At 42.3% G+C, this 11327-nt stretch overlaps 1 protein-coding gene across 1 annotated transcript in view; it reads left to right on the top strand.

Annotated features, from left to right (window-relative positions):
• Nucleotides 1-11312, top strand: part of LOC311046339 (protein Niban 1-like) — a 13754-nt gene extending 2442 nt beyond the window's left edge. The window contains exons 2-14 of the mRNA XM_084058573.1: nucleotides 1472-1602; nucleotides 2851-3006; nucleotides 3475-3592; nucleotides 4327-4485; nucleotides 5260-5375; nucleotides 5514-5618; nucleotides 6017-6179; nucleotides 7057-7238; nucleotides 7893-8039; nucleotides 8217-8330; nucleotides 8694-8801; nucleotides 8926-9037; nucleotides 9146-11312. Of these exons, the coding sequence (XP_083914699.1) occupies nucleotides 1472-1602; nucleotides 2851-3006; nucleotides 3475-3592; nucleotides 4327-4485; nucleotides 5260-5375; nucleotides 5514-5618; nucleotides 6017-6179; nucleotides 7057-7238; nucleotides 7893-8039; nucleotides 8217-8330; nucleotides 8694-8801; nucleotides 8926-9037; nucleotides 9146-10728 (3194 nt within the window). The 3' untranslated portion in view covers nucleotides 10729-11312. The remainder of the gene's footprint in view (nucleotides 1-1471; nucleotides 1603-2850; nucleotides 3007-3474; nucleotides 3593-4326; nucleotides 4486-5259; nucleotides 5376-5513; nucleotides 5619-6016; nucleotides 6180-7056; nucleotides 7239-7892; nucleotides 8040-8216; nucleotides 8331-8693; nucleotides 8802-8925; nucleotides 9038-9145) is intronic.
• The last annotated feature ends 15 nt before the right edge of the window (nucleotides 11313-11327 follow it).

Genomic DNA, 11327 nt, shown 5'->3' with positions numbered 1-11327 from the left:
ATTAAACATACCCAAAAGGTTTACAAAAAGTGCCTATAACAAAAGGGACCAAAAAGAATAAAAGGCAGGGAAGAAATTGGGCCAACCACAGTGGGCTGACAAATCCAGCTCTTCTCCCTAAGCTAACACAACTTAAAAACAGCCTATACTACCAAAACACAGAAAACTAGACTACTGAGATATCCTGCCCAGCACTCAACATACTGTATGTTGAGAAAAGCTAAATGTCCGTAATTAAAAGATAAAGACAGGGAAAAACACAGGGGAGGAAAAATGATCGCCCACATGGAACTGCTGTCTGTTAGTTTGTGTCTCCCCTGCTCTGCAAGCTGATGACTTATTGCCCACAGATTCTCCACTCCTAAACCAGGTAAAAGCAGAGTGATGTAAAGAGAAACTGGTCACAACGGAAGTCCAAAAGGCCGCACATCTGGGCTCTGCCTTGTGAACGTATACTTGACATTTGTGAGTTGACATAGAATTTAAGAAAATACAAACAGAGTACAACAATGTACCTACTTTTTTATTACCACTAAACTAGTTTAGTTTAGTGGTAATCATATAAAATGCCATATTTGATGGTGAAATTCTTCCTTAACACCACACAATTTACTGAAAATGATATGGCTGTGATATTGCCACTTAAAGGAAAGTGATGGTAATGTATAAGTTTACAGTTTCTTTCCTTCAGTTTAGACAAAGTGCAACAAGACTTCCAAGCAGTAGGTCCTCACTATCTGTAATAGCACTGAGTGATGCCAACACTTGTGATTTCCAGTGGTGTAAAGTAACTAAGTACAATTTTGAGGTATTTTTTACTTTACTGGAGTATTTCTATTTTCAGTACTTTTACTTTTACTCCACAACATCTCAGAGGAAAATATTGTACTTTTACTCCACTACAATTATATAAAAACTTTAGTTGTAGATTTTGATTATTATTACAAAACACACTAAGCCGTATATATACAGCCGTATATATATATTTCGGCCATTTGAAAATAGCCGATCTACAAGCTCACAATGTGAGCTTGATCGGCTATTTAAAAGAAAAATAACTTGTGAAATGGGACATTCTGCAAAATGAGTACTTTTACTTTTGGTATGACTGATGATTTCCCAGTGAGGTTTGAGAGAGGGTTTGGACTCGACAGGATGGACACCCAAGGTGGAATGGACTATTATTTCAAAACAGTATCTAGTATCCACAGGTTACAATTATACATTCATAGTTTTAATAGAACACTTCAGTTCAGCCAAACCAAAAGCCTATTTTTATATCTTGCAGTGACAGACAAAGTTACTTAAGATGCAATGGACAGAAACAGGATGGCCACGTCATCTCCTTTCTCGGTATTGTGGTCTGACAGAGGATAAAAATATAATGTTGTCTGTGTGTGTGTGTGTGTGTGTGTGTGTGTGTGTGTGTGTGTGTGTGTGTGTGTGTGTGTGTGTGTGTGTGTGTGTTCAGAACTTGCAGACTCCATACTCAAGAAGTTCAGCGTGTTTTACCAACAGCAGTATTCTACAGCCCACCTGCAGCATCTACACCAGGAAGTGGAACCTAAGAAAGAGGGGAGGGGGCAATTGCTGAAGCAAAGGGTAAGAACAGACATAAACGCCTCCTCCGGCTCTGAAGCGTCGTATCTCGAGCGCGCTTCCGCAGGGCTAGCGGGAAACTTCCGTGTGCGTCACAGAAAGGGGGTGTTCGGTACGCCAATCAGAGGCCAATGAGGTATCTACGTTTCTATATCTATGGGTAAGAAGTCAGAACCATACATATAGAAACCTAGATACCTCATTGGCCTCTACAGTTCATTGGAGTGACCTGTATCGCAGCTGCCATTTTGGAGAAGGCACACTTCCTGACTACTGGCCAATTACAGCGCGTCTTTTCCGGGACTTGTCGGAATCTAGTTGTATCGCATTTGTTATACAACTAGATTCTGCCAAGTCCCGGAAAAGACATGCTGTGATTGGTCAGTAGTCAGGAAGCGTGCCTTCTCCAAAATGGCGTCCGAGATACAGACGCCTCAGAGCCGGAGGAGGGGTCTACCTTTATATGTCTATGGTAAGAACCATAGACATACAGGTAAATGCCTCATTGGCCACTGGTCCGCACATCAACATCGCCCCCCTATTATGTGGGGAAGATTGTCATAACTGTACCTGAGACCAAAAAAAAGCTATTTTACAACCCTTACGGTTACTATCCATGTAAGACAGGAAGGTGTTTTCGTATGAAACATTTAAAGTATCTTATAATCACAACATAAATAGATGTCTGACATTATAACAAAACAGAGAATTCAGTGAGTTCTGATGATTTTAATACTAGAGAGACCTCCTGAGTCCTGCTTCAATAGACATAGCCTACAGAACATGCAGTTGGAGGCAGGGCTTCCCCACGGAATATAGTGGCCGTGATGACGCATCACTCCAATGAACACCACATTTATGGCATATATCTATGGTAGGAACTGCCCTGTCTGTCAATCATCCCATGTTCACACTATGGCTGTATCCTAAAAGCTAGTTTAACGTTTTAATTCATTCTAACAAGGATTGGTTGCAAAATGTGACACATTTCAAGAAAGAAAAAAAGTACTTTTACTTTGGTACTTCAAGTATATTTTGATGCCAATACTTTTGTACTTTTACTTAAGTAAACTTTTGAATACAGGCCTTTACTTCTAATCAGTATTTTTCTATTGTGAAATCTGAGACCTTATATATATATGTGTGTGTGTGTGTGTGTGTGTGTGTGTGTGTGTGTGTGTGTGTGTGTGTGTGTGTGTGTGTGTGTGTGTGTGTGTGTGTGTGTGTGTGTGTGTGTGTGTGTGTATTCAGCCTCGTGCTGGTGGCCAGGGGGTGTTGTATCAGGGGAGTGCCCAGTTCTCCTGCTGGGAGGAACAGGGGAGAAAGTGGGATGAGGGACGGAAGAGTAAAGAGAGGTACTCTGTACTGAGAGGAGACTATCGACTGGAGATATATGACAGCATGGAGGTAACACACACTTGCACGTTGGTTCTCAAACTTTTTCATTTAAAAGACCCCCCGCTTTGAAAGGATTTTTATCTCTGGGACCCCAATCTTTACACTGTAAAATCCTCAGTGTTGAATTCAAAGAGTGTGCAAATGTAACCAACTGGATCCTTTTCCATTTGGTTCCCCAGCCAAATGGGGATTGGGGAATAGTGTAATTAAACTATAATTCATTTCATTAAAAATAACTGCAGAACAAAACACACATTTATGAGTGACTATTCAAAAAACATGTTTCAATATCACACTTTTAATCTATTTCTTATGTACAATTGTGTTATTAGACCGTTATTTTATGGTCCCGAGAACAGAATAATTTGACATGAGGGTTCATGGCCTAACGGGAGTTAATCTGCGGTAGAGGACATGAAAAAGAGGTTTGGCTGGTGAGTCTGTGTGTGACTGAGGCTTCTGTGCGTCTCCCTGCAGGCTTTTAGCACGGGCGGTGCAGCCAGATTGGTCCTCCATCCAGCAGGTGGCACTCTTCTCACCACAGAGGAGAAATACAGAGCCCTACTGGACCAGAGCTGTTCTGGAATTCTCAATGGTTATAGGTCACATAATTATCCTTGTGTCATTGTTATTATTATAGTATTAGTAGCATGAGGGATGACCCCTTTTACAACACCTTGACCGTTGCCCTGCTGGCACCCAAGCTGGGAACAGTAAACTGTTGTTGGTTGACAAGAGTTCAAGCCATTTAGTCATCTGATATTGCCAATATAAGAGCATACTGCCAAATGGCTAGATTGTAAATTGCTAATCTATAACAGTGTAGTACTGTACTGAGTAGCCTAGCTTCAGACAGAACAGTGGTCCATCAGAAAAGAGCCAAAGAATGAGAAGGAGGAAGTCATTACCTTATCCTCTCATGAAGCACCCATCTTCTGGGAACCACAATGACCAAACAGCAAGAATCACCATGGGTCAGGAATTATTCTGTGGCCACAGGGATGCTTTGAACTGTGATCTTGTTTCATCTGTCCATTCTAGGAGACATTAAGCTTGAATCTACATTATACAGTATAAAGACCAATTTATACTTGACTGCATGATGGCATCACACGCCCAAAGTAGCTGACCTACAAGCTCCCAACGTGGCGCTTGTGTGTGTGTGTGTATGTGTATGTGTATGTGTATGTGTATGTGTGTGCGTGTGTGTGTGTGTGTGTGTGTGTGTGTGTGTGTGTGTGTGTGTGTGTGTGTGTGTGTGTGTGTGTGTGTGTGCGCGCGCACGGCTGCACGCGCATGTGTGTGATGTTGTGTGCACCGTGTGTCCAGGCTGTAAAGAGGACTCTTCAGTAGTGCCTGCACCAGGTGGGTTTCCGGTCTACTTGTACCTGCCATACACAAGTCACAGCCACTTCTTGTTCATAAAGGAGGAGCAACGACAGCACTTCCTGTCCATACTCAAGACCTGCATCCGTCACCAGAACCTTGGTACGACAAACATACACACACACGCATGCACGCATACATAGATACAACCTATCAGTTGAGTGTCTGTTAGCTCTGTGTTCTTTGTGTCAGCTGTGGCTATGGCAACAACTATTAATATCATTTCCTGTTAGCTTTTGGCTTCCGTTGTGGTTAGATATAAGGAAACAGCATAGCAAAGTTACTGATGGACAAATACACACAAACGCATGCAATACAATTAGACCATTGAGTTACATAGAGAGCCCCTATGACTTTATTTTAATATTACATGATGTACCGATAATGCACTATATTGTTTTCATTAAATTACTGAAGGTCTTTTCAGTGGAGCTCATTCAGGTCACATGTGACATGTCAATTGTGAAATCAGCATGTTCAGTGTGTGGTTTACTGGGGAATATATAGCTTACATGATTCACACTGAAGAGGTTCATGTTCATAGACAGCAAATACAAATCTGCTAGAGCAGTGGTTCTCAAACTTTTTAACTTCAAGGGACCCCATAACTCTTGAGAACCACTGTGCAAGACATTTCCGTTTCTCAAACCTGCGCAACTCCTATCTGAGCAATGACGGTCCACCTCCTCACCATTCTCTCTTCCTTCGTCTTCATTTAAAAGATTGTTCTTCAACAAACTTTGTATTATCAACCCATCTGCCCATCTCGCGGACAGATCGATCTATAGATCTTTTAGCTGTTAATCATGACCTAGCCAATCATGTCTAGCCTATTAAAACAATTAGGTATAACAATCCCCCTCTGTCCCATTCTAGACCCCTGGAGTGATTCATTTTATGAGAGCCAGGCATTCCTCCGAGCCCTCAAACTCTATCGACAGGACAAGGGATGCTATGAATCATGGGAAATGCTGCTGGGCACTGACGAACAGGTCAACACATACAATGAATAATAGACAGAGCCACACACAGAGACTAGTTACTGTATTTATATATGTGTGTGTGTGTGTGTGTGTGTGTGTGTGTGTGTGTGTGTGTGTGTGTGTGTGTGTGTGTGTGTGTGTGTGTAGGTGCTGGCCTACCAAGTGATGGAAGAAGTGCTTCCATGGTTACAAAATGAGCTTGAATCTAAATTGAAGGGGAAGAGGAGTGAGAGAAGACGACAATGGATGGCTGTGAGTCCCTGACCTGGACCACAGGGGTCTGGAGTACACAGGGCTATTCACTCTGAGCACTATAGCTATACCCATAACTATGAAAATATTGTTTTAAAAATAATTCTTAACCAAGTGGATGGCAACGTCCACACCATAACTATAACAAGTACAACGGTGAACATTATAGTTATAGTTATTGTTAGTGCTCAGTTTGAACAGCCCTTAAGGCTTAATTCATAATGTTGTATCGGTCAATATTGGCCTATAGTCTTGCATGGCCAGACTCTCCACAGCTACCGCCTACTCTCTGCCTATTCTCAAGTGGAGACTTTTCATAACATGTGGTAATTGCGTGTGTGTGTGTGTGTGTGTGTGTGTGTGTGTGTGTGTGTGTGTGTGTGTGTGTGTGTGTGTAGACCGTGCAGGCGACCTACAATCTGGCTTTGGAGCAGCTGAGCGGTGGGCTGGAGGTCCTGAAAGGGACGTGCCGTCAGACAGCGGTAGCAAGTCAGGCTCTGATCAGATCCAACCTAGACCAAATAATGGCTTCTCACCACTTCCTGGAAGACAAAATCAGAGGTAAAGAACTTTGACCTTCAATGTGTAGTCATGGCCCAGTTCCAATGTCTCCCCTAAACCCTCAAGCCTTGAACCCTTACAGACTTAAGTGACGTAACGTGGTAAGTGCTTGAGAGTGAGAGAAAAAGGAAATAGAAATAGAAAATGAAAAATATGTTTTTAAGAAATGGTATAAAAAGGAATGGGACCTGCATTTTGAAGATGAGTCCTTCATTCATGACACTTTGCATAACTTGAAATTATGTTTATTATAACTATTATAATTATTATATTATTAATATTATATTTAGGTTATTCTGTTTATTTTAATTTGTGTTTAGATTATGGTTTGTATATTATTTATTTTACCATTTTAATTGCTAATTTCTTGTCTCATGTCCCTCGTTTTTACTAAATATGTCTCCTCCATTCCGTCTCTCTTTGAGAATGGTGAGAAAGCACTGCTGTTTGTTGACATTTAACTGTGCTGCATTACTCATTTGCAAATTAAACTATTGACGTTTGGAGGATTCCCTTGGTATCCGCGTATTTAAAGTTTTAATGCTATGAACTGTGGGTAATTCTCTTCTGCATTGATGCTGACTTACGGAAATGGTGCATGAAGGGCTCTGCCAGAACTGACTTAAAATTTTTACAATGGGACAGCCCTCACAGACTTCACGTGAACGCACGTCTGTAAGGGGGGACATTGGAACTGGGCCATTACTGTATATTGACCTAGTATCTCTTCAGCTTCCTGGAGGACTAGTTGAACAAGTTAGCAGCAAATCATTTGGGCATTTCAATGGGTAATAGCTGCCTCTAGTGGATTTGGTGATTGTGTGTGCGTGTGTGTGTGTTAATTACCTCTCCTCCCCATGTGAATGTGTGCATCCAGCCTTTATCTGTGGTCCAGCGGAGAAAATACACAGTGAGATGATAGCTCCATATCTCTCCTCCATCCTGGAGGTGCTGAGCGAGTGTGTGAGTGGAGGCATCCAGGGGATCCGGCACACTCTCCAAGCACAGATGGACGCAGCCCTCATACACTCAAACACAGGGGCGGAGGAGCTTCAGAAGGTGAGAGACGTGTGTGTGTGTGTGTGTGTGTGTGTCTGACTGCAGTGGGTGGGTGGGAAGATATATTATTAAATATTTCAATTGTTTTGTTTTTAGTTATTATTTTATTAATTTGTTATTAGTTTGCTAAACTATTAAGGAATATGATAATATAAGCACTAACATTATTTTGTACGTATTCTCGCGTAGCCAGACAACTACTCCACAATCTCCGATGCTATAGAGTCTGGAACTACACATCCCGAAAGTCGACAACGGAAGCTTCAAGCTGTCATCTGTTCGTCATTTCCGTTCGCAAAAATATATTTAAAAATATTGTAATATTGTAATAATAAATATTATATATATATATCTCCAATAAGTAGCAAGCTATATGCTATGATTAGTTTTGATTTATTTTAGGACAAATTTGCACGGCTGTAAAGCCAAAACGGAAGCGAGGAGGAGGCGTCATATCCGCCTTATCCTCTGATAATTTGTGTTCCAGACTGTATGACAGAAACATTTGAAAAATAGTACTTGACTTTATTTTTAGTAAACCATAATGACCCCTGTGTGTGTGTGTGTGTGTGTGTGTGTGTGTGTGTGTGTGTGTGTGTGTGTGTGTGTGTGTGTGTGTGTGTGTGTGTGTGTGTGTGTGTGTGTGTTTCGCAGGCCCTGTCCACCCTGCACTCCACCAGCCTAAAGCCCAGCTTCAACATGGTGGAGAATCTGACAGAGAAGCTACGACATCTTAAACAACGTTTCAAATTCACCAACTCTCAGCGTGTGGTCCAGTCTGCACATATGGAGATGGAGCAGGTACATCATGTGCTGGTTGCTAACACAACACACATAGAGTACTACTGAATGAACCAGGATCATATATTTACTAGAGGTCAATATCAGTCTTAATAATGATCCAGTTAAATGAATATACATTTTTCTGTTTGGGACATGAGGGGGAAGCAGACAAAGTATTTGTGTTGTTTATTCCAGTTGCTGGACAGTGCTCTCTACACCTTAGAGCTGTTTCTTCAGTCAGCAGCAGTCAAATGTCAGCCATCCCAGATGACGATTGCCATGGATAAAATAAAACAAAGAGTCCTCAAGGTACCATTCTGAATCCACTCTCAATAGATCAGTTAGAATATTGATTTTTACGGCGTGGCTCTGCAGGAGGCTAGTCTAACTGTCTAATCTCAGAAACCACTGGACTGATCTGCGCCAAATGTCCTGTGATTGTTGGTGCTGTAAACTAGCTGTTTGGTGAACACATCGCAAATCGCGTTATGTCTGAAAGGGCTACACCCAAAACATCAGAAGAAACAAAGTAATGCTAAAGTAATGCTATTTAAGAACAACAATAAAATACAAATGAATAAAATAAAAAAGCAAACAAACACTACTGTAGCTCAAGCAGGAACACTAGTTTTGCATCACACAAATGTAAACTGATGTTTTTTCTGTGAGCAGCAGTTGGACCATGACTGCAGAGTTGTTCAGAGGAGACTGTACCAGGAATCTCTATTGGACATCACCCTGCCAGCTATAACCAGAGACATGAATGACACATGGAAACCCGTACGTCTCACACTACTACTTGTCTCTTTACGTCACAAACTAAATTCAGAAATGTATGGTAATGCTGCACTAAATGAGATTTTAGCTGAACTCTGTATAAGAATGTCTGTCTCTGTGTGTCCAGGAGGTCCAGCGGTTTGAAGAATATATTTTCTCCGACTACAGCAGCGTCATCCTGGTTCAAAATGTCTATGATGATATACTGAGAGACATCCTTACAAAGGAGATAGACAAAGGTAAATACATCTATCTATCCATCACATATTTGTTCACAGTATATTCAGTATATTATTTAGTATAACTTCAATCTAAATTGTGTTATTCTTCCCCTTCTCTCTCTTCAGCGATCCAGGAGTATACCAATCAGAAAAGCAACCATCTCCTATTGGACAGTTCAGAGATGGCCATCAGTCAGTACAGCCTTCTTGGAAACACACCTCCTCGCTCTGCGCCAAACAGCCCAGGCAATCGTGTTCGAGCTTCCCTTCCACTGGTAGCCAGTCAAGATGGGATATCTCTTCCCCTGGTGGGAAATGGAGGTCAGCAGATCATGGCTGAAGTTGAATGCTCTCAGAATGACCCTAAGCCTTGTTCAGACCCTAGTCCACTGATATCATCTCCTGTCATTGTTGTGACACAACAGTCTAACGATTCTATTGCAACAACCACTTCTCTCTTGGTGGTACCTGACGGAGAAACTGAATTTGGAACCAAGACGCCAACAAACACAGCAGCAGCTGATATCCCTGTCACCGCTATTACACATGTTTCTGTCACACCAGAAGTAGTCCCTACAGTTTCTGTACCTGCCACTCCTGTCCTGGACTCTAAAAGTCTCAGCTGCACAGGTATCTTTCCTAGTTCTTCATCCACTCCTTTACCCGCCCCACCTTCCACAGTAGCCCCATCTGAGTTGGATTCAGGTGACCCTCCGTCTACCTTGCCACAGGTCATTTCAACAGAACCTGAACAGCAGTCACCTGCTACTGGTACGGATGCTGAGCCACCCGTCTCATATGTTACACCCCCAGCTGTCTCACTCTCAGGAGATTCTACACCACCTGGCGCTTCATCTGCTGCAAAACCTGCTTCTGATGATGATGATGATGATAAGCCCTCTCCTCCCCTTGAAAACTCCTCTCCTCCACTTGAAAACTCCTTTCCTACACTTCCCACCTCCTCTCCTCCACTTGAAAACTCCTCTCCTACACCTCCTGCCTCACCTTCTGTCAGCTCTCCAGATTCAGAGACTCCTCCCCCTCATACAGATGGTCCATTGAGAGCCAGCCTGGAGCTACTGTGTGCTGCAGTTGGTTATGATTCTATGGTTCCCCCTAGAGGACAAAGAGTATTACAGCAGGCCACTGACAGAGCTGTCTACCTGAGCAGAGGTGGGCAGCGGAGCATGGAGGTGGAGAGAGTGAAAGAAGATGGAGAAGGAGCACAAGAAATAAAAGAGGAGGTGGAGAACGACCAAGAGGGGACGGACGGGAAAGAGAACGTGAAAGAAGAAGCTGAGAAAAAGACAGGAGAAGGGAGAAAGGAAGAACTGGAGGAAAAGGAATGTATAGGAGAAGTGGGAAGCTTTGGTGTGGCCTGTTCAACGAGCAGCCTCGACGACCAAGTCAGCAGTTCCTCTGTATCACCAGCTGAGGACTCCACTGCCTCTACTCACACCGCAGACCAGAGAGAAGGGAACATAGTGGTGGATGAAGAGAACAGAGATCATAATGAGATGGGTAAAGTGAAGGGGGACCTTAAAGAGAACGCTGGAAAGTCAGGGGTGGAAGAAGTGGGCTCCCAGAACCTTCAGCCAGATAGTGTTGCTGCGCTGGGCAGTCTGTCTGTCATCAGAGAACTTGTGACTGAGGTCATTGAGGTGGAGACAGTTATCAACCCCGATCCCCAAGGCAAATGTACAGCCTGACAACATGTTACTATGACAAGAGAATTGGAAATGTTACCATTGCCAATGCAATGACAATATTGTTGCTGTCGGGCATTAACCCTGACGGCACATTAAGGTATCCAGTCTGACAGTAGTGCTCTACGATATAGATTTACAACAGCTAGTTAAAATGGCAACCAGAGATCAAAGCCTGATTTGTACTCAGTTCTGCACCAGTGTTGCGAGTGAAAATAGCAGTTCTACAAGCTCACAATGTGTCAAATCGCGACTAAGTATACATCACAGAAGTTGGTGAAAGCAGTGGAGGACATCCCCATAGAACTGGGCTCAGTAGAATTCTGCTAATAACAGCCATTAGCCTTTGAAACTAATATCAGTTAGATTTTAATTGATTTTTGTATTTTTGAATAGAGCAGAGTTTTAATTTTTGATCCTTTTGTACTCAACTGCCTTTTTCCTGATGACATCAACCAAAATATTTTTCTGGATCAAATGAGTCATTAAACTTTGCTAATATCCTGCTTCATATTCTAACCTTATAAAAAGGTAAATGTAAACAGTTATTAAAAGACAATTATTAAAAAGACAGTTATTGAAAATTATGAATGTGTGTAATG

The sequence above is a fragment of the Gymnoscopelus microlampas genome (assembly GCF_963454915.1).
Source record: "Gymnoscopelus microlampas genome assembly, chromosome: 5".
NCBI classification, from domain to species: Eukaryota; Metazoa; Chordata; class Actinopteri; order Myctophiformes; family Myctophidae; genus Gymnoscopelus; species Gymnoscopelus microlampas.
The sequence above is the reverse complement of the archived record's forward strand: the minus strand, read 5'-3'. Positions and strand labels throughout refer to the sequence as shown.